At 42.8% G+C, this 20969-nt stretch overlaps 3 protein-coding genes across 3 annotated transcripts; 1 reads left to right on the forward strand and 2 right to left on the reverse strand.

The window, feature by feature from the left end:
- Nucleotides 1-1149: 1149 nt before the first annotated feature.
- On the reverse strand, nucleotides 1150-4556 carry LOC122069537 (the record flags this gene model as incomplete). The annotated part of the gene is made up of 4 exons (XM_042633586.1): nucleotides 3873-4556; nucleotides 3561-3764; nucleotides 2847-3458; nucleotides 1150-1332 (listed from the first exon to the last, which is right to left on the reverse strand). Coding segments are annotated over exons 1-4 (1683 nt in total), but the record flags the coding sequence as incomplete, so codon positions are not given.
- A 6335-nt stretch (nucleotides 4557-10891) lies between these two features.
- Nucleotides 10892-12262, forward strand: LOC122069544 (UPF0481 protein At3g47200-like). The gene has a single exon (XM_042633594.1). The coding sequence runs from the start codon at nucleotides 10892-10894 to the stop codon at nucleotides 12185-12187; it is 1296 nt and encodes a 431-aa protein (XP_042489528.1). The 3' UTR covers nucleotides 12188-12262.
- Nucleotides 12263-19743: 7481 nt separating this feature from the next.
- Nucleotides 19744-20742, reverse strand: LOC122069545. Its single transcript, XM_042633595.1, has 2 exons — nucleotides 20445-20742; nucleotides 19744-20189 (listed from the first exon to the last, which is right to left on the reverse strand). The coding sequence occupies exons 1-2, from the start codon at nucleotides 20740-20742 to the stop codon at nucleotides 19744-19746; spliced, it is 744 nt and encodes a 247-aa protein (XP_042489529.1).
- Nucleotides 20743-20969: the final 227 nt, after the last annotated feature.

Raw genomic sequence — 20969 nt, forward strand, 5'->3', positions numbered from 1 at the left:
TAAGCATGCCATTCCTAACCACTTCTATGGTTATTTTAGGCATGCCTCTAGCTCTTTTAGTTCCTTAAAATTGAATCAAATCACTCTTCTTTATTGGGGCATATTCAGGCCTTCGTTGAACATGATCAAACCACGTCAAACGACTTTCACGGAGTTTATTATTGGCTGGAGTAACTCCCAAGTCAGCTTGGCTATACTCATTTCTTCCTTTATCCTTCTTAGTTCTTAGTTTTGTCATACATCCATCGTAACATTCTCATCTCTCTCTCTCTCTTTTTTTTTTTTATAAACAATCTCATCTCCATTATACATAACTTTTATATAAGATAATAATTATGATAAAATAATGATTGATTTTTTTCGCTAAAAGGTCATGTATATTAACAAGAAATGGAAAAATTTTACAATGAACCCGAAATACCAGGAAAAATATAAGAAGATTGAAACTACCAAAGAAGTCCTAGAAACTCTTCCCCACCTTCGGCATTGCCATCAGCAGGGAGGAGGACATGGCATCAAGAAGATAGAGACACCCTAGTAGAATCTATAACGCATCCTGCCCATCGCATCATCTCGAAAATACTATAATATCTCCGAAGGCCAGATCAAAGTTGTGGAAGATTCCTCCTTCTTGGCAGCCGTATTTGCTAGAAAATCTGCTATGGGATTAGCTTCCCATTAGCAATGAGTAATTTTCCAGCAAATACTCTTCAGGAAAGAGAGAAGAGAGGCCCACCTTTGCCACACAAACCACAGCACCTGACCCTATTGCACCATCATAACCATTGATACCGAATCACATTCGATCCACAGAGACTTAAAATTCATCACCCTCGCTCTTTCTATACCTTCAATCAATGCATAAAATTCAGATTGGAAGGTAGATGCATTTCCTAAGAAGGAGATGTAGTACAAGACCATTTGCGCAGTACTATCCCTTATAATTCCACCGGTCCCTGCTCTTCCTTGGTTGCCCAGAGACGAACCATCACAATTTAATTTCCACCATCCTTCAACTGGTGGCAGCCAAAATATCTCCCGCACTCCCTTAACATGCCTTTTTCGGGCCATTATATTCAGCCTGTAGCACCGTTGCAGATCCAGGAGCGATTTTATTCTATCATGCTTTCCCGGACCATGCCTTTGTACCTCATCCATAATGCCTTTGACAATCTGAGTAAAGGAGCGTCTTACCCCCCTGAATCTCCTTGAGTTCCTCTCCATCCAAATGAAAAATGGAATTAGAATCAAACCCGCCATCCACATCTGAGACAGACCTACAGTGCTAGAGGTTTGAGTCCACCACTGAACTAGTTCTGCCAAATCTGCCCACTGCATTTGCCAACAAAACCCAAAAGTCTCAGTGAAGGAACTCCATACAAAGACAGCACCCTCACACTCCCAAAAAAGATGAGGCAGCGACTCCTCTGCCTTGTTACAAATCTCACATCTGGAGACAAGGGGAACCCCTTTCCTTTTCACCTTGTCATCACAGGGCAGTTTACCATGCATAAGCTTCCAACCAAAAACCGATTGACTAGGAAGTAGGTCAGCCCCCCACACAACTTTCGCCTAGCTCTCCTTTGGTTTTCTTTTCCTTAAAGCCTCCTAAGCCGATTTGGTGGTGAAATTGCCTAACGAAGAGCGGGACCAGCAACATTTATCTTTCTGCTCCAATGGTAATGAGATATTTTTGATCTCCCTGATAATACCTTTTAAGAAATCCGAAGAGGCTCGAGGGAGAGGCCACTGGCCATCCACAATAAATTCTGCTACTTTACATGAATTATTATGGAAACAAGAGGGAGGGAGGGGAGATCGCTCTGCAATTGAAAAAGACCCAACCATCTATCATGCCAAAAAAGAATGTCCTCACCATTCCCCACCATCCAACGCTCAGAAGAAGAGACAAACTTCCACATCTTTGAGATGTCTTTTAAAACCGAGGACGACTTATACCCCTTCTTGAGGTCACCACCATCGTCCATGAACCTTGCTCTCAAGAACTTGCTAAAAGTTGTCTCTTCATGTTTCATTTGCCACACAAGTTTACTAAGCCCCGCACAATTCACCTCCCTAAGTCTTCTGATTCCTAGGCCCCCTTCAGACATGGGTCTACACACATCCTCCCACTTAACCGATATTTTCTTCACTATATCAATCTCCCCTAAACACAAGAAGTTTCGGATCCATCGCTCCACTACTTTATCACCAACTCAGGCCACCAATAAACTGAAAAGTTATGGATAGGCATACCTAAGATGACAGACCAAATCAGTTCAGCCCTACCTGCCATGGATAGCAGTTTGCCCTTCCATCCCTGCAAACGAGCCTTGATCTTGTCCATCAAGGGGAGAAGCCTATCTTTTTGACAGCGCCTTTGAAAATTTCCACCCCAAGATACTTCGTAGGCAACGTACAAATTGGGATTCCAATCAAGTCCATGATAAACCTCTTCCTGTGGGGGGCAACTTTGCCAAAGAAAATTTTGCTCTTGTCCATATTGAACTTTTGACCTAAGTAAAGTTGATATTTGTGGAGGAAGTCACGAAGACATTTAACATGTTTGGCAGTGGCGTTTTTGAATATAAAAATGTCATCCGCAAAGAGCAGATGACTAAGAACCATAGCCCCTCTCGGCCCAGGGAGAGCCTTTATTTTCCCCTCCTTCAATAACCATTCAAACCCCTACAAAGAACTTCCTCTGCTAGGATAAATAGCATAAGGGAAATTGGATCTCCTTGCCTCAAACCCCGCTCCACACCAAAGTAGCCTACTGGACCACCATTAAACAAAATAGAAATTCTAGATGAAATCAAATTCTCATGAATCCAGCTCAACCATACCTCCGAGAAATCAAACCTCTTCAACACCGCAAAGAGGAAGTCCCATGACAGCGAGTCGTAGGCCTTTTGCACATCCACCTTGATCCCCATACCACTGCCCCTAACAGAGGTGTGTAATAAGTTTGCCAGCTCCGATGCCAAGCCAATGTTTGCTGAAATTATCTTGCCCCTTTGGAATGCCCCTTGTTCTTCTGACGCAAAGCGAGGGAGGAGACAGAAAAGCCGCTCAGCCATTATTTTTGATAGCACCTTACAAAAGAAGTTTGCCATATAGATGGGGCGAAACTTATCCAATGTTGCTGCCCCTTCCACCTTCGGGATTAAAGTCACCCAACTATTGTTCACCCCATTGGGCAGCTTACCACCTCTGAAAAAGGCACGCACAGCCTCACAATAATCGACGCCGACAATTTCCCAACACTTCTTAAAGAAGGCTCTAGGGAAACCGTCAGGACCCGGTGAGCTCTCTGGATCTAGACTCCAAACCACCCTCTTTATTTCGTCCATCTCAGGGATAACTTCTAAAGCCAATGAGTCTTCTCTATTCACCTCCTGGGGGATGACCTGAAGCAGTTCCGAATAAGTTTCGCATTGATCGGCCTTATGGAAGTCCTGAAAATAATTCGAGATATATTCTGCCAATTGACCCTACTCTGAAACCACCGATCCATCTTGTTTCTATAGCAATCGAATACAGTTTTTGGCACGTCGCACCTTCACTAATAAATGGAAAAACTTTGAATTTCTGTCACCTAATTTATCCCACTTACAGCAGGCTTTCTCTGCCCAAAGTTTCTCATGTAATTCCACAGCTTTCAAGAGCTTTTCTTTTGCCTCTGCTTCCTTAGAAAACAATTCATCCGTCATACCAACCTGGTCAATGGACCGCTGCACCTCCACCACCACATCAGTAGCTTCCTTGAGGGCCAAATCAGCATTTGGAAGTGTTTGTCTTGCCCACCCCTTAAGCGCACCCTTCACAGCCTTTAATTTCTAGACCAGCCTTCCAATTGGGCCCCCCCTTACGTCCCTACACCACACCTCCCTCACGAGCTCCTCAAAAGACCCGTCATCCATCCAAAACTGATGGAAGCGGAAAGGGGCATTCTTAGGCTTAGGGGCTGCCACTGAGTAGAGTAAAATAGGTGCATGGTCTGACACTGACCGATGGAGGACCTGTTGCGTGCAATCACCAAAAACATCTAACCAACGAGCATTGAAGAAACTTTGATCGAGCACTGCTGCCATATGACCTGTACGTCTATTATTTGTCCAGGTGAATTTGGGTCCCTGAGAAGGGGTTTTGATCAATTCACATGCATCCACCATCGCTTGAAACTCCGCCGCCGCACCCACATTAAATCTACCTAGACCCCGCTTCTCACGGGAGTAGAGCGTGGCATTAAAGTCACCAATGACTGCCCATAGAAGGGAGGAGGAGGCTAATGCAACCAAATCCATCCATAAATTCCAACGCTCAACCCTAAAGCAGGAGGCATGAATCATAGACATCAACACCATCTGACCATTACATTCTAGAGAGACTAAGATCAGCTGCTCCGAGGACTGAACGACCACTGGGTGCCTTAAGAAATTTTTCCAAATAATCCAAATATTAGGAACCTTGTCGCGACGAGAATTATGAATTAATTTTTCCCTGAAGCCAAGGCGATCAAAAAGGGCATAAGGGAAGGATATAGAGTCCACCATGGGTTCCGCTATGCAGACCACCTCTGGGGTGAGGTCACGCAAAATTTTTTGCAACGCTCTAGCATACGCTGCCTTCTTAACTCCCCTGATATTCCAAAAAAATATCCTCATAGGAATCAATTTTTTCATTTAGCCTTATCAGACCTCGAGGTCTGACCACCACCTTGCTTTGATTTTCTCCTTTTATCCCCTATCTCATTCCCTTTTTTCTGCCAATGCTGCCACTTTATCCACAACCAGAGCCCCCATCCTAGCCATCTCCCTTCTACTCAAAGTAACAATTGATGAAGACACGGGCACTCCGTTGTAGTTGGAACGGCCACCTTTACTCGCCAACCCACCACGTGAGCTCCCTAAAGTTGTCCCTGACCTTTTGGGTCTTGATGAAACTCTCACAACACCCTGAGTCACCACGGCGCAGACGTCCTCAGGCGGCATCACGGCCGGTTCATAGTTAGAGTGAATCCCAGTCTGGTTTGGTTCTCCTCCATCAACCGCATCAAGTTGGTCTGGGTCCGATTCCATCTCAGAACCTAAATCTGAACCAGACCGGTCCACATCATCCTCAGTCAAATTTGATTCATCATCATCCGAAGAATCCGTATTGGATTCCTCTCCTTCCTGCGCCAACTTCTTTGGAACGGTTTCCATGCCACCCGCCTCCTTATCCTGTGATAATATTTGCTTACCCAAATTGGTGTGGGCAGGATTGTGATTTGAAGCAATCAAATCAATTAGGATTTCTCCCCTCTCCATAGAAGGAAACCGAGAGGAACTAATGGTGGTAGGCACGGATTCAATCCCTCCCCCTTCAGCGTTTTGAAACTGCTGCTAAACATTTGAATTTTTTGGCATTAAATCATGTTCAAATCTTTCCATAGAGGTATCATTTCTACCCAGTGAGTCACCCCTACCCGAGTCAACTCTATCTTCTTCATACACCGCTCCAGGAAGGCCCGCCTTGTCTAAAGAATTCTGCTTCTCATCATGAGCCTTCTTTTCACGGCATGCATGCATTTGATGCCCCAGCTTTTTGCAGAAGCCGCATTGCCCCAGAGAGTCCTCATAGAGCACCTGCTACTTAAACCAGAATAAGTTCTCAGTTCCAAGTTGCCTACGTTCGACCTGGATTTCATCAAGCCTTGGCACCCCCACCTCCATCTCAACAAGGACTCGGGCATAGTTCCCATATAGAACATTTTTGGTGCGGTGATCAAGTGCAACTGCCCGCCCTAACGCCTTGGCCATCGTCAATAGAACCTTCTCATGCCAATATTCTAATGGCAAATCAGGAAACCGCACCCAAACTAGGGCCTTGTTGATTCGTTTTTCATGGATACTAAAATCCGGATGCCATCGCTGAAAGCGAACATACTGCCTTCCAACCTTTACAGGGCTTCACCTCCACATCAGAGCCATATCCCCTTCAGAATCGAACTGGAAGATGGTGAAAACTTTTCCCATAGGCACCATCTTCACCTTTCCTTTCAATTTTCAAACCTCCCTGGCTTCTCTACGAATGTCATCCAGTGAGATAAAATGAAAATTGATACGACCGATCAGGGCAAATTTGTACTTGTGTAAGCGATCCTCATACTCCTCCTAAGGTATGATCACTTTTGTTGAGTTTCTGACATGAACAGGCTCAGGTAGATCATCCACCACTGGCAAAACTATATCTACTGTCTTGGCAAACGATTTTTGAGCAGGGTGATTCCCACTCTGTATCCCTTTGTCCAAAGCAAGCTCTTCTGAACCAACAATGGAGGCATATGATTTCCTTGCCACCCCTGTAATGGCCACAGAACCACTTCCCCCCTCCTCCATAATGTCTCCAATGGACACTGCCGGCACCGAGGAAGGGAAGGCCTTCCAAAAATCAATCAGCCGGAGTTGTCTTCCCCTATCGTGTGCTAGTCCACCTCCAGGGTCATCACCCCCAAAACAGATTCTTTAACATGGCGAGGCCTCTAAAAATGGCACTTAATCAAATTGGCATATCATCTTCAAGTGAACCAGCGGGGATTCATCCTCCAACCAGCAAATGGCAGCGTATCCCTAATCTAGTTTAGAAAAGAATCTGGTCTTGTAAATCCCTTCCAAAGATTAAATCTCTTCTCTGGGAGCTTGTGCCAATGGTCTCACCTCTGGTGATGGTCTCTGTTGTCGTCAATTCACACGCATCGTGCTTGCCAGAATGTCTGCCACCGAATTTATTTCTCTGAACTAGTGAGTGATCCTCCATGTAATCATATCCAAAGAAGAAAGAGGGACAACACATGACTGAATTTGTCATTTGCCATATGGGGTTCTCTTCCTTTTATGGCTTCTTGGTTATGTAAATAGCAACAATTTCAGAGTACCAAAAATGTTAAAATACGCAAGATGACGTGTGAACCAAAATCCTATCGAATTTTAGTTCCCCTCCTACTGTTGTAAAAATTCGAAAATGTGGTGCATCTATCCTTTAAAATGAGCATCAAATGAAATCTTATGTGGTGGCATCTATCCTTTGCGACCTACAAGATTTCTCTTCTCAGGTCTCTATGAATATATCTTCTGTGGTAGACCTCCTTCTCACCCAAAAACTGATGGTACATGGTAATAGCCAAATCGCCAACAAAAAATATTATGGAGCTATTTTGGAACCATCCACCACTAGGTTACTACAAGTTAAACATTGATGGATGCTCATTCGGTAATCCAAGATATTTTGGAGTAGGTGGAGTGCTGAGAGATGAAGTGGTACCACTCTAAGTTGCTTTGCCCAATATGAAGGCATTTGGCACAAATTATATGGCGGAATTCTCTGCTTTGTTTATTGGGTTAAAAATGACTAGGGACAAAGGAGTTGACAAGTTGTGGATTGAATGCAACTCTCAGGCAGTTGTGAGTTGTGTTTGAAATTATGTGATTATGTGGTGCTTTGAATGAATATGGTGGCATCTCAGGCCATACCTGGACAACATCATTTGAAAAATCACGCATTGTTACAGTGAAATTAACTCAGTTGCAGATAAATTAGAAAGACACATTGCAGCAACAAGAAGTTCTGAAATTTGGAATAGAGCTCAATTCATTAATCATGATTTAAAATGGGACTTTTAATAAAGACTGAGATATTAGTTTTTGTAATTTTCTTTTGACTGAATCATTATCCCTATTGATGGTTATGCCGAAGATGGAATAGCGGTTCAACAGGTTTACTTTTGTAAGCTCTCATTTTTCCTTTTTTTTTTTTTTTTTTTTTTTTTTTACCCAAAAAAAAAATCATTTTTTTAATATTCATTTGTGATTTCAGCACCCAAAAAAAAAAACGGGGGACTTTTGTCTTAGGTCATATTGGATTATATTGATTGGTATGTCTTAAGGAAGGGATTGGATGAAGACTTTGCATTATTGGTGAGAATGACAGTGAAGGGTTCATCTTACCAAAATAAAATAAAAGACAATGAAGGGTTCAATTATTCTCTCCTTCAGGCCAAGTAGCCCATTAGAAGGGGGGATCCACTGGTTTAGAAAGGTAGAAGAGCAAGTGAATGCAGTGTTGTTTTGACAATTCTTTTGTTTTTTCATATAATTGTTAAGGCAAGAGACCACTAACCAATTGCATGGCTGTTGATCTAGGCACAAGAAGGCATGAATGGACCTCCCTCACCCCTTGTTTGGATCCCTGGTGTGCATTGCTGTTGGTTCCCACACTATGTGGGACTACACAAAGGTAGTGATAATTTTTCTCCTAGTTTTTAATATGGAGTAAAGAAAACTCTCTGGTCAAGTGGCCCCCAAGTTAACATTGGACAATCAGGAGCACACATGGGAATCAACAATAAGGATATATCTTTTTTTAATTTCACAAGGGTGAGAGTGCTATTTTGTCACTTTTTGTGTGTGGACGCAAGGGCCGCACGACCGAGTCTCTTTAATATTTTATTTTTAGTAACGTTCTTTCATATTTTATGAAAGATGCATACGTCACTTTTTAATATGAATCTAAAAAAAAAGTAAAAAAAAGACTTCACCAATTATGCAAAGTCCTTGTCAAATTACTTCCTTAAAATATACTAACCAATCCCATGTGATCCCAAGTCAAAATCTATTTTCTTTTTTAAAGTTGACCTATTACTAAAGTCACATAAAATAGTAGTGAATTAGTCAAAAACATTTCATTACCTATGATATTCTATTTATTTATATTATTTTAAGAGGATTTACTATTCAATATCTTAGATTGATTTGATTCAATCTCTCCATCATTTGAAATATTAATTAAATTAAGTGGAGTGTTTTTTTCTTTATGGGGAAGCGTGGTTCATGTGCCAGACGTGAAGGTTAATGGAGTTGTCTGAACAAGTATTCATAAAAAACCATTTTTCTTTCATGATAGTGGGCCAATCACTACAAACAACAATCATAACCTTATGGGTCCGCTACATGGATCCACTAAAAACAAACATAATAAGAGAAGAAAAGGCAAGTAAAAAGTAAAAAAAATAAAATAATATGTAAATATAAATAAAAAAATAAATAAAAAAATAAACAAAAGAAATAAAAATAAAAATAAAAGAAATAAAAGAATTGGATATAAGTAAAACACAAAAGTCAGAGTCCCTAAAAAGGTTCGGCTACATAGGTCTTTATCATCCAAATAACTCTATCTATTGTCATACTTGCGCCAATCATTACTCCCCCTATGTATTCGGACGCAAGGGCCACATATTTCCATAGAAAAAAAAAAAATCCCATTAAATTATTGGGAGAAAGAACTTTATCAGTTTGGTATATGTAACACCACTGCACAATGCTAATGAAAAGACGCATAAGATCGATTTCAATGCACGAGGCAGGGGCAACATGGTCTTTTCATGCCATGGGAATCAACAATAAGGATATGTCTTTTTTAATTTCACAAGGGTGCGAGTGCTATTTTGTCATTTTTTTGTATTTTGTTGCTTTTTGTGTGTGGACGCAAGGGCCGCACGATCCGGAAACATTCACTTTCTCTTTAATATTTTATTTTTAGTAACGCTCTTTCATATTTTATCAAAGATGTATACGTTGACCTTTGATTATGAATAAAAAAATTAAAAAATTAAAAATTAAAAAAGACCACCAATAATGCAAAGTCCTTGTCAAATTACTTCCTCAAAATATACTAACCAAGACAATTCAATTCAATTCAATCCAATGTGATCCCAAGTCAAATTCTTTTTTCTTTTTTAAAGTTGACCTATTACTAAAGTCACATATAATAGTAGCTAATTAGTCCAAAATAGTTCATTACCTATTACATTCTATTTATTTATTATTATTTTAAGAGGATTTACTATTCAAATCTTAGATTGATTTGATTCAATCTCTCCATCATTTGAAATATTCATTAAATTAAGTGGAGTATTTTTCTTATGGGGAAGCGTGGTTCATGTGGCAACGTGAAGGTCAATGGGAGTGTCCAAACAAGTATTCATAAAAGAGTCATTTTTCTTTCATGATGGTGGGCCAATCATTACAAACAACAGCTATAACCTTATCGGTCCGCTACATGGATCCGCTAGAAACAAACATAATAAGCGAAGAAAAGGCAATTAGAAAGTAAAAGGATAATAAAAAAAGAAAAAAGAAATAAAAGAAATAAAAGAATTGGATATAGGTAAAACACAAAAGTCAGAGTCCCTAAAAGGGGTCGGCTACTCGGGTCTTTATCATCCTAACAACTCTATCTGATGTCATACTTGCGCCAATCATTACTCCCCCTATGTATCCGAACGCAAGGGCCACATTCTCCCATAGAAAAAAAATTCCATTAAATCATTGGGAGAAAGAACCTTATCAGTTTCGTATAGGTGAAATCACTGCACAATGCCAATGAAAAGACGCATAAGATCGATTTCAGTGCACAAGGCAAGGGCAATATGGTCTTTTCATGCCCACCTATATTGGAGGATTGCGACCAATGATACAGTGTTGTTTTTACTTGCGGGCAATAGGTTCCATTTGTTTTCGTTGGTCAAACACCAACTTGAAGCCCCTTAAGTACCAGAGTCAGTATTATAAGTAGTAGCATGAATTACAATACCCAGCTAAAAGACGCATGCATTAATATCGTCAATTTGTTCTACTTCTTGGTGTTCTTGAGGTCCATTTACCTTCATCAGGTGTTATTAGATCTGCAAGAAACCTAGCTAACAACAAAAAAGTGAATAATTATTCATATTTTTTGGTATTTGCAGTAGTGAGGTATGTAGACCATAATTTCTTTATCTGAATTTTAATTAGGTTTTCAATTCCATATCTATCTACTTAGTTTTTGTTGTTGGCATTGGGTGGATAAAAGGATGGGGGAGAGTTCTTCTATAGATATTGAGCTTATCAGAAAAAGGCTTTCTCCGGCCTCCAATCCATCTTTGGTGCCAACTTCTTGTATTTATAGAGTCGAAAAAAGAATTCGCAAAATGAACGAAGATGCCTACACTCCAGACACAATCTCCATCGGCCCTTATCATCGTGACAAGCAAAACTCGCAAATGCTAGCCATGGAAGACCTTAAGTCGCGATACGTACAGGCACTACTCATTCGAACAAGCGAGAGAATCAGTCTAGAGGATTATCTGAAAGCTCTCAAGAAGTTAGAAACTGAAGCTCGTGGGTGTTACTCAGAACTCATCAACTATGAAGAAAACTACTTCATAGAATTGATGCTCTTTGATGGGTTGTTCATCCTTGAGTTATTTAGGAAATATTCACATGATGTTGATGTAGAAGAAAGTGATCCCATATTCCATTCCAATTTAGGAAGAACTAGGGTTGTGCGTGACTTGTTATTGCTTGAAAACCAAATACCCATGTCAGTTCTTGAAAAATTATTCGATCTAAGTAAGGATCCTAAAGTTGATAAGAAATCACTAATCGAATTAGCTCTCAATTTCTTTGAGGCATTGATACCAGATGGTATGTACAAGTATAAAAAGACCATTAACCCACCAAAGCATTTACTGGATCTATTAAGCTACACACTTGGGAGTTCTCTTCCACAGGTCACGAAGTTAGCATCAAGCACAGCACAAGAATCTCTACCATGTGTGATGGAGCTCCAGCGTTCTGGTGTAAAATTTGAGAAGGGCTCTGAAGATGGTAGCTTGATGGACATAAAGTTCAACGAAGGAGTATATGAAATCCCTCCACTATGTGTTGGTGGTTACACCGAAGCCTTTTTCAGGAACCTTATTGCTTACGAGCAACAGGGTTATAGAGGTAGGCACCACGTAACATCTTATGCTATTTTGATGGATTACCTTATTAACTCTGCAGATGATGTGGCATTTCTTCGAGATCGTGAAATTATTAAGAATCAATTGGGTGAAGATAAAAAGGTCTTGTCTCTATTTAACAATCTCTGCACTGGAATTTTTGCTGATGAGTTCTATTATGGGGATCTCTGTGACAATGTGCATGCTTATTACAACCGGCCCTGTAACAAATGGAAAGCGGATTTTAAGCGTGATTATTGCAGCAGTCCATGGGCGATCATTTCAGTGGTTGCAGCAATTCTATTACTTTTTCTCACTATCTGCAGTACCGTATTGACAGCCCTGCCTTTCTTTAGTGTTAAAGAATTCATTCATAAATCTTAGATATTTTCCACTCAACGGTCCACTAGGGCTCTCTGCCATTCTCAGAGCGTGAGCACACTGCTGTAATTGTGATAACATCCCCCACTTTGGAAGGGATATAGCTATTGGATTTTTTTTTTTTTCATGAAACTTAAAAGTGTTTAAATAGAATTCGTTTACATTAATCACTTTGGCCGATTGTTTGTCCTAAGGTGCTATCTTAAATTAATTGTTTGTAATTAGGGATATTATTGGGCTTTCTATTCGTTGTTGTCAAATTATGTGTCCATGAGAATTTTTTATTATTGGTGTTGGTACTCGATCCCAATTTGCTCGGACCTACACAACGTAGATTAGTTGCTGGCCCGGATGACGCTCCGGGACCAGGCTCCGACGCTCAAGTTAGACCTTAGGGTAATCATCTTAATGAGGGTATTCAGACGATTGAGAGTGTTACCTACGCTGGGGAGTGAGTCCTCCTTATATAGAAAGTTAGGGTCCTTACTTCATTGGTCCATCTTACTTAGAGCATCTCCACGTGTCTCTTCCTTGTAAGATCAGATCAACCCGGGGCTGCCAAACTGGCACCATATCTTAACGGCTAACTCAACCCAAGTTAATCCTTCTTTAACAGTCTACCTGACCATGGTTAAGCGCTCCAACAGCTAACTCGACCAGGGACGATGATGGTTAGCTTGCTTGATGGTCACATAAACCTTACCATGGTCTTATTGACCTGGAGTTAAGAAACCGTCTGACTATGATTAGCCATTCTGAGGGATCATCAATCCGTGGGGTATGAGGAGCCCTTGGGAGTGCTTAAGGCACCCTGGCCTCCTTGGCCGTTGTTTACTCATGAGGGTGATGTGTCACATGTTCGACCCTGTGACCAGCGGCTAGTCTGTGTGCTCGGTGTGACATGCACGACCATATGGCTAGCGGCTGCTCCATGTGCTCGGCGGGATATGCGCGACCATATGGCTAGCGGTTGGTCCATGTGCTCGGTGTATATATATGGTATATCATATGCCACCCACTCCTTGAGCTTCTAGTATAGGAGCTCGAGGAGTAAAATCCTTAAGAGTGTCCTTTGGGCTCCTATGGTGGTTGTCTTTGCTTGTTGGTAGTCCCGCTTTGGCGGCGGTGAAACGACAGCAACTGTCATCAGATCATTAATGAAGGGTTCTTGCGTGCAATGATGTGGCATGTAGGAACTGGGCCATACAGATGGGCTACGGATCATGACGTACATGCTCTTTCTAAGGAGTTGATTTTCTTCTATCGAACGGGAGGGTGAGGTCGCGATAACATTTGTGCTTTCTCTGGGGTTTTTCGAATCGTCAAGCTAGTGAATAGGCTCCATCATCGAAGCGTTGGACTAGCACATAGGGAATCGTGCTCATCCACCTACTGCTATTTGAAGGTCTTAAGTTCAAGCTTTCTCTCATTTGCACATTAGTTCAGTTGTAGAGCGCTTGTGCTTGAGGTCCCTAGTGTTCGAGCCGGAAGCGTATCACCTCTTCCCCTTCCAATCATCACGGTTTAAGCTGTGCTGGTAAGTGACCCTCGGTTCTTGTTATTTTGCTAGGTTAGTGTATGGGATCTAGGACATCAGGGTCGTCCTTTTCTCCTTCTTCAAGTTTTTCTAAGTCATGTTCTTCCTCTTCGAGGTTGTCTGAGTCAGTGGGTGGGATGCCCCGTGAGGTTGTAAGGGTTGTCAGTGGCGAACGCCATCTTCCTAGGAGTAAAACCACGGCCACGAGAAGGCTGCGGTTGAAGTTTTCATCTTGGCCACAAGATCCCACCATTGGTTTGTCCGTTGAGGAAGTGTCTTCTCGGATAACGCCAGCCGATGTGGAGAAATTTCATAGGTTGTACTACCTTCCTGCTTCTATGGAGCAGCACGTTCCTAGGGATTTGGAAAGGGCCAATAACCCCGATGAAGGGGAGTTCTGTGTCTAGCACAGCTTATTCCTAATTCCTGGATGAGTCTGCTGGGCTTCATTATTAGGTTAATCGACCTTGGAATTGAGCCTACCTTAGGCTCTTTGTTGCTATTTTCGTTCTGGCGAAACACAACATGTTCCCAGGATGGTTTTATTTCCGTCGTCAGAAGAATGATTACCAGATCGCCGATGGGATACCAACCTCTATATCTCACTGAAAGGATAATTTTTTTCTTTATTCACCCTGTGGAGTCGTTTAACATCCTAACCTGGTGGTCGCTGTTCAACACGGCGAAGGCGAAGAAGAGACCTACTCTGTAGCTTGAGGAGGAAGGTGACCTTAATAAGGTATCGAGCCGTGCTCGAGTGGTCCTTGCTTCACACTTATATCAGGACCAATACCTATTACAATATGGTCTAAGTCTTGGTAAGCTCTTTGTAGTCCGTTGATTTTGTGCTGATCGTCTCTATGTTGTTGCTTTTCATCATTAATAACTAGGTCTCATTTTATGCAACACCATTGGATCTGACCTTCATGCTTAACATCATGGACTTGGCATTGGAGCAAGAGGCCAATTCAGAGGCTAGTGCTAGTCCTGGTGGTCAGGGAGGTGATGGATCAGATATCAGGGTTGGTCTGAGTAATGTTCCTGACCGTGATGATGATGTGGCTCCTGTTGGAGTCGAAATAGATTCTGATGATGATCTTCCGATTGCTCGGGTGGCTTCAAGGAAACGTCCATGTAGGGAAGTGGACTCTGACCTCCCCTTGGAGAGCCAGATCGGAGATGAGCCTCAAAGGCATTCTCCCACGTAGAGCTTGGAGATTATTGACACGGGTGTTAGAGCGACTCAAAAATGTAGCTCATTATCATTTGAAGGGAAAGGAGACTACCACTGGGGAGCTCTATGTATCTCAATATGGGTTGACAATGGACCAGTCTATCTTTGACGATCACGAGTATGCTCGTACCGTCATCTTAGAGAGTTTGCTACCCAAGAATAGAGCCCTTTACAGGGGAACCAGGTTTTACGACCTCCTTGGTCAAGCCTTCACATACATGGCCGAGGTAAGTGTCTTCTTATCTTCCCCCTCTTCTTTACCCTTTTATCATCATTTGCTAAGTAATTGTCTTGTCCTCAGGGTCAAGCTTTGCTGGGAGAATTCTTTACCTATGTTGATGAATGCTATAGTGCAATTCAAGATGCAGAGAAGAAGGCGAACGAGAGCTGGGCACGAGCATCCCAATTAGCAGAGGCTTTAGATGCAGTGGAAAGGGAGAGGCAGGGGTTAGAGGAAAAACTTAACCATAAGGAGGAGGACGTCCGTGTGTTGCAAAATCTGGTTGATGAACTACAGCAGCAGAGGCTTGCTGCTGTGCTAAAGGCACTGGCTGCAGAGGAGCTAGTGAAAAGGAATGAGCTTGAGATCCATCGCCTGCATAGGTGATGGTTCTGTTTGCTGCCCATAATATTGAGAGAAAACAGTTGGCATCTCTCAAGGCGTGTGTTGTGGCTGGTGAGGGCAGTGTGATACAGAGGTACAAGCAGTCACAAGAATATAAACCTGTACAAGCGTGATACTGTTGTGGACGAGCCTTCTATTGATTAGACTTTATTTCTTCTTCTTTTCTTTTATACTTTCCTCTGTAATCCTTCTGTACGGTGTTCTTTTTTTTTTATTAATGGAAGTGAGATTGTGTACAAATCATTCTGTTATGCTTAATGTTTGGGTTTTATGTTCGAGCTCTTCTCTGTAAGGGATGCTCGTGTCTTTGATATACTTGGGCTCTCATCCATAGGGGATGCCTAGCCTAAGTCTTTGGTGTGCATAAGCTCCCATCCATAGGGGATTCTCAAGTCTTTATGTGCTCGAGCTCCCATCTGTAGGGGATGCTCAAGTCTTGATGTGTTTAAGTTCCCATCTATAGGGGATGCTCGAGTCTTTGATATACTTAAGCTCCCATCTGTAGGGGATGCTTAAGTCTTGATGTGCTCGAGCTCGCATCTATAGGGGATGCTCGAGTCTTGATGTGCTCGATCTTCCATCTGTAGGGGATGCTCGAGTCTTTAATATACATAGTCTCCCATCTATAGGGGATGCATAAGTCTTGATGTGCTCGAGCTCCCATCTGTAGGGGATGCTCGAGTCTTGATGTGCTCGAGCTTCCATCCGTAGGGGATGCTCGAGTCTTGATGTGCTCGAGCTCCTATCTGTAGGGGATGCTCAAGTCTTTGATATACTTAGGCTTCCATCTGTAGGGGGATGCCTAAGTCTTCGATGTGCTCAAGCTTCCTCTGATGCGGCTATGGATTTGCAAGAAGTCTTTATTGAAGTTTTTGCAAAACATACATTTGTCAGATTTGTTCACAAATTTGGTAGAGAAACTGCTGACATTTCATTGATAGAATTTTCTAAGGTTCATAGAATTCCATGCTCACGGGACTTCTTTCTCATCCATCGTTGATAGGTGATAGGTGCCTGGCTTCACTCTACAGTTTTCCTTGGTGTCTTGGGTCTGACACCTCCGTTCGTCGGAGCACCAGATCATTGATTTGGAAGTGTCGCTTATTGACCCTTATGTTGAAATATCTTATTACTCTTTGTTGGTACACCTCCATCTTTTCCTAAGGTTGGTCCCTTAATTCTTGCAGCAAATCCAGGTTGTTCACCAACCCTGAGTTGTTCTCCTGTTCGCAGAATGTTTCGACCCACAGTGATGCTACTCCTACTTCCACTGGACTCAACGATTTAGTGTCGTATGTCAATGAGTAGGATGTTTCTTCGGTGGTGGCCCTTTCTGTCGTTCTGTGTGCCCAGATTATACTTGACAATTCTTTCACCCAGAGACACTTTGCATCATCCAATCGCTTCTTGAGTCCTTGAAGAAGGGTTATGTTCGCATTCTCAGTCAAACCGTTTGCTTGCAGGTATCCCACCGCCGTTTGTCTATGGCCGATCATTAGCTTGGTACATAATTGTTTGAAACTTTTGTTGTTGAATTGCTTACCATTATCGGTGATTAAAATGCAGGGTATCCCAAAGAGAAAGATAGCAGATTTCTTGAAGAAGGCAGACGTCTTTGCCTCGGTGATGGTTGCCAGAGGTTCGGCCTCGATCCATTTAGTAAAGTAGTCGATTGCTATGATCACAAACTTTAGCTATTTTGCCGTAATTGGAAAGGGCCTCAATATATCCATCCCTCACATAGCAAAAGGTACTGGGATGCTCAAGGTACTTAGTTTGGTTGTAGGTCGTTGGGACACAGGAGCAAAGCACTGGCATTTCACAAATTTCTGCACATACTCCATGGAGTACTTTGTCATCCTTGGCCAATAGAATCCTTGCCATAGGATTTTGTGGACCAGAGCCCTACCACCGACGTGCTGGCCACAAATTCCTTTATTGACCTCTCTTAAGACATAATTTGCATCATTATGACGAGGCATTTAAGGAGGGGTCCCACGAAGGATTTTGAGCAGAGAACCGTTGTTAGTGACCACAAACATGGTCAATCTATGTTGGACCTGGTGCACCTTGTTGGGGTCAAATGGTAGCATCCCTTCTTTCAAAAAGGACATGATTGGGCTTGTCCAGTCGTTGTCTTCAGCAATCTCCATTACATCCTGGTTGACCAAATTGGAATGAGGCACTACTTTAACGTAAATGGGAGGGTTTATATCTGAGCATGGTAAGGTGACCAGTTTTGATAATGCGTCTGCTAGTGTGTTCTCTGTGTGCGCAATCCTTGTGATGCTTGTTTCTTCAAATGTTACTAGCAAACTTTTCACAACTTTCACATACTCTCCCATACGATTAGCTCGAGCCTCGTACTTTCCTGTCACTTGCCTCACGACCAACTGGAAATCACTATAGATGGAGATCCTTCATACTTCTAATGATCGAGCTAACTTGATGCCTGCCAGAAGAGCCTCAAACTCTGCCTCATTGTTGGATGCTCGAAAAGCCAAGCGGAGGGCACATAATACTTGGAACCCCGTAGGACTAATCAAGATCATACCTGCGCCGCAATGTTCTGCTCCTGATGATCCGTCTACGAATAGATTCCATAAGGTCGTGGCCTCGTGACTGGCTCTCTTCTCATCCTACTGCTCTCGCTCTTCCTCCCCTTGTGCGATTGTACACTCGACCAAGAAATTTTCCAGTGCTTGGGCTTTTATTAGGTCCTTGGGTGAAACTTCACATCGAACTCGCTTAACTCGATAGCTCAATTGACCATCCTTCTCGAAGCGTTGGAACTCTGAAATGTTTTTTTCAAAGGCTGGTCGGTCAGTACCAAGATGGTGTGGGCTTGAAAATATGGTCGGAGCTTGCGAGCAGCCGTCATCATGGCATATGCCATTTTTTCGACCTTGGTGTACCTTAGCTCGGCGTCTGCTAGGACTTTGCTTATATAATAAATTGGCATCTATTGCTTCTCTACCTCCGTCAATAGCAGTACGCTAATCGCAACCAGAAATTCCCCCAAGTACAACTGCAAGACATCTCCTTTCAAAGGTTTTCATAGCAAAGGGGGGAGGATAGGTACCTTTTTAGTTCTTTAAAGGCCTCTTGGCAGCTCGGAGTCCACTGGAAATTCTTGGTCCCCTTGAGAGTCTAAAAGAAGGGGAGATATCTATCCCCTGCACTGGAGATGAAACGACTTAAGGCTGCAAGTCTACCCGTTAGCCGTTGTACATCCTTGACTATTTTAGGTGGTGCCATTTCTAGTACCGCCCTAATTTTATCTGAATTCGCCTCGATTCCTTTGCTCGATACCATGAATCCCAAAAACTTACCTGAGGTAACGCCAAATGCACACTTGCTCAGGTTGAGCCTCATGCCATACCTCCTTAGTGTATGAAAAACCTCCTCTAGGTCGGTTACATGATCAGGTGTTTTCTTGCTCTTCACTAACATGTCGTTAACGTAAACCTCCATATTTCTCCCAATCATCGACTTGAAGATGCAATTTACTGGCCTCTAATATGTTGCACCGGTGTTTTTTAGGCCAAAAGACATGACCTCGTAGCAATACAACCCTTTCTCCATAACAAATGCGGTCTTTGGCTGGCCACCCATGCTCATTTTGATTTGATTGTATCCAGAATAGGCGTCCATAAAGCTCATGAGGTGATGACCTGTCGTGGCATCAATCAGCATGTCGATTCTTGGAAGTGGGTAATCATCTTTGGGACAAGCCTTATTGAGGTCGGTGAAGTCAACGCACATGCACCATTTGCCACTAGATTTCTTCACCAATACAGCATTTGCAACCTATTCATGATACTAGATCTCTCTTATGAATCCAGACTCGAGGAGTTTTCTACCTCTTCATGAATGGCGGCCTATATGTCCGATCCATAAGTCCGTCTTCTCTGTTTGATTGGCCAGAATACGGGATCTATGTTTAGTTTGTGCTCGATCACCTATCGATCGATGCCCTTCATATCAACTGGTGACCATACGAACAGATCCGTATTCGAGCATAGCAGCTCGACCAGCCATTCTCGCTCGGCAGTCTGTAAAGACGCTCCTACAAAAAGTTATTTGGAGGCATCTTTGTCAGAAAGGTTGATAGGGACCAGCTCCTCCATCGTCTCTCCCCTTCTGGTCTCAGTCTCCTTTCTCTAGTCGTCAACCTCCAACACAAAGATGTCCTTCAACTTCTTCGTTTCTTTGAGGGTATTCACATAGCATCTTCTTGACTCTAGCTGGTCGCCTCTGCATCCTCTGACTCCCCTCTCCATTGGGAACTTCATCTTGAGGTGGAAAGTGGAGACTACTGCTTTGAGGTTGTTGAGGCTTGGCCTTCCCAAGATGATATTATATGCTGAAGGAATATCAACCACCGAAAAATTAGCCATAACAGACTTTTGCAACTCACCTAAACCAACACGGATCTGGAGCTCTATCATCCCTTTTGGTTGAACAAGTGATCCTATGAAGCCGTACAGTGGGGTGGTAACTGGCCTCAAGTATTTCTCCTCCAGCTCCATTCTCTGGAATACTTCCCAAAACATAATGTCTGTCGAGCTGCCGTTATCGACCAACACCCTCTCAACCTTGAACGCCCCTATTCAAAGGTTTATAATCATGGCATTATCATGAGGGAATTGTATTCCCCTTGCATCGTTGTCATCGAAAGTGATGACATGGCCACTCCTGGCCATCTTGGTTGGGTGTTCGGTGTAAAACACTTCCCGATCATAGCGTTGTCTTGCTGTCTTGGAATCACCTCCTCCTACGGGCCCCCCAGAAATGGTTGTGATGATTCGGGCAGGTTGATCCTCCCTTCGATCACGTGAGCATTCATTATTTCTTTTATTACTTTGATGTGACCCTACCTCTCGACCAGGGCTGCTATGACGCCTCCGCTGGTGTTGAGAGTCATCACGATCCTTTTCCTTCTGACCTGGGTCCTGCCTCAGCTGCAAAACCTCTCTCCCTCCACCTCCTTCTTCTCTCGCCCTAAACCTCCTCAGATATCCCTTCTGGATGAGCTCCTCAATTTTTGCCATTAAGTCTCTACAACGGTTGTTCGAGTGGTTGTGCTCTTTATGATAGTCACAGTACCAGCATTTGTCACGACCTTTAGGGGACTTACCTAGGGGCCTTGGTGCCTTCATCTTCGCCCTTTCCTCCTCGCTCATATTCATTAGAACTTGCTCTGTGGTCGAGTTTAATGTTGTATAGACTTCACAGTTTCCTCTGGGGCCTGCTCAATCATGGGACTTCGAGAGTTTGTGCCTATAGCCCAGCCATTTCTCATTCTGCCTAAAGACCTTTGGTCGATCAACTTGGGGGCTTGCATCAAGCTAATTAGTAGTGAGCTCTTCAGCATTGCTATACTTGC

Source organism: Macadamia integrifolia, unplaced genomic scaffold (genome assembly GCF_013358625.1).
Source record: "Macadamia integrifolia cultivar HAES 741 unplaced genomic scaffold, SCU_Mint_v3 scaffold635, whole genome shotgun sequence".
Lineage (NCBI taxonomy): Eukaryota > Viridiplantae > Streptophyta > Magnoliopsida > Proteales > Proteaceae > Macadamia > Macadamia integrifolia.

Excerpts from the sequence above, each read along its gene's own strand:
- LOC122069544 (XM_042633594.1), top strand. The coding sequence starts at position 10,892 with ATGGGGGAGAGTTCTTCTATAGATATTGAGCTTATCAGAAAAAGGCTT.
- LOC122069545 (XM_042633595.1), bottom strand. The coding sequence starts at position 20,742 with ATGAAGGCACCAAGGCCCCTAGGTAAGTCCCCTAAAGGTCGTGACAAA. Across the intron at positions 20,190-20,444 it reads AGAGGTAGGGTCACATCAAA|GGGCGTTCAAGGTTGAGAGG; the intron begins GTAATAAAAGAA and ends ACCTTTGAATAG.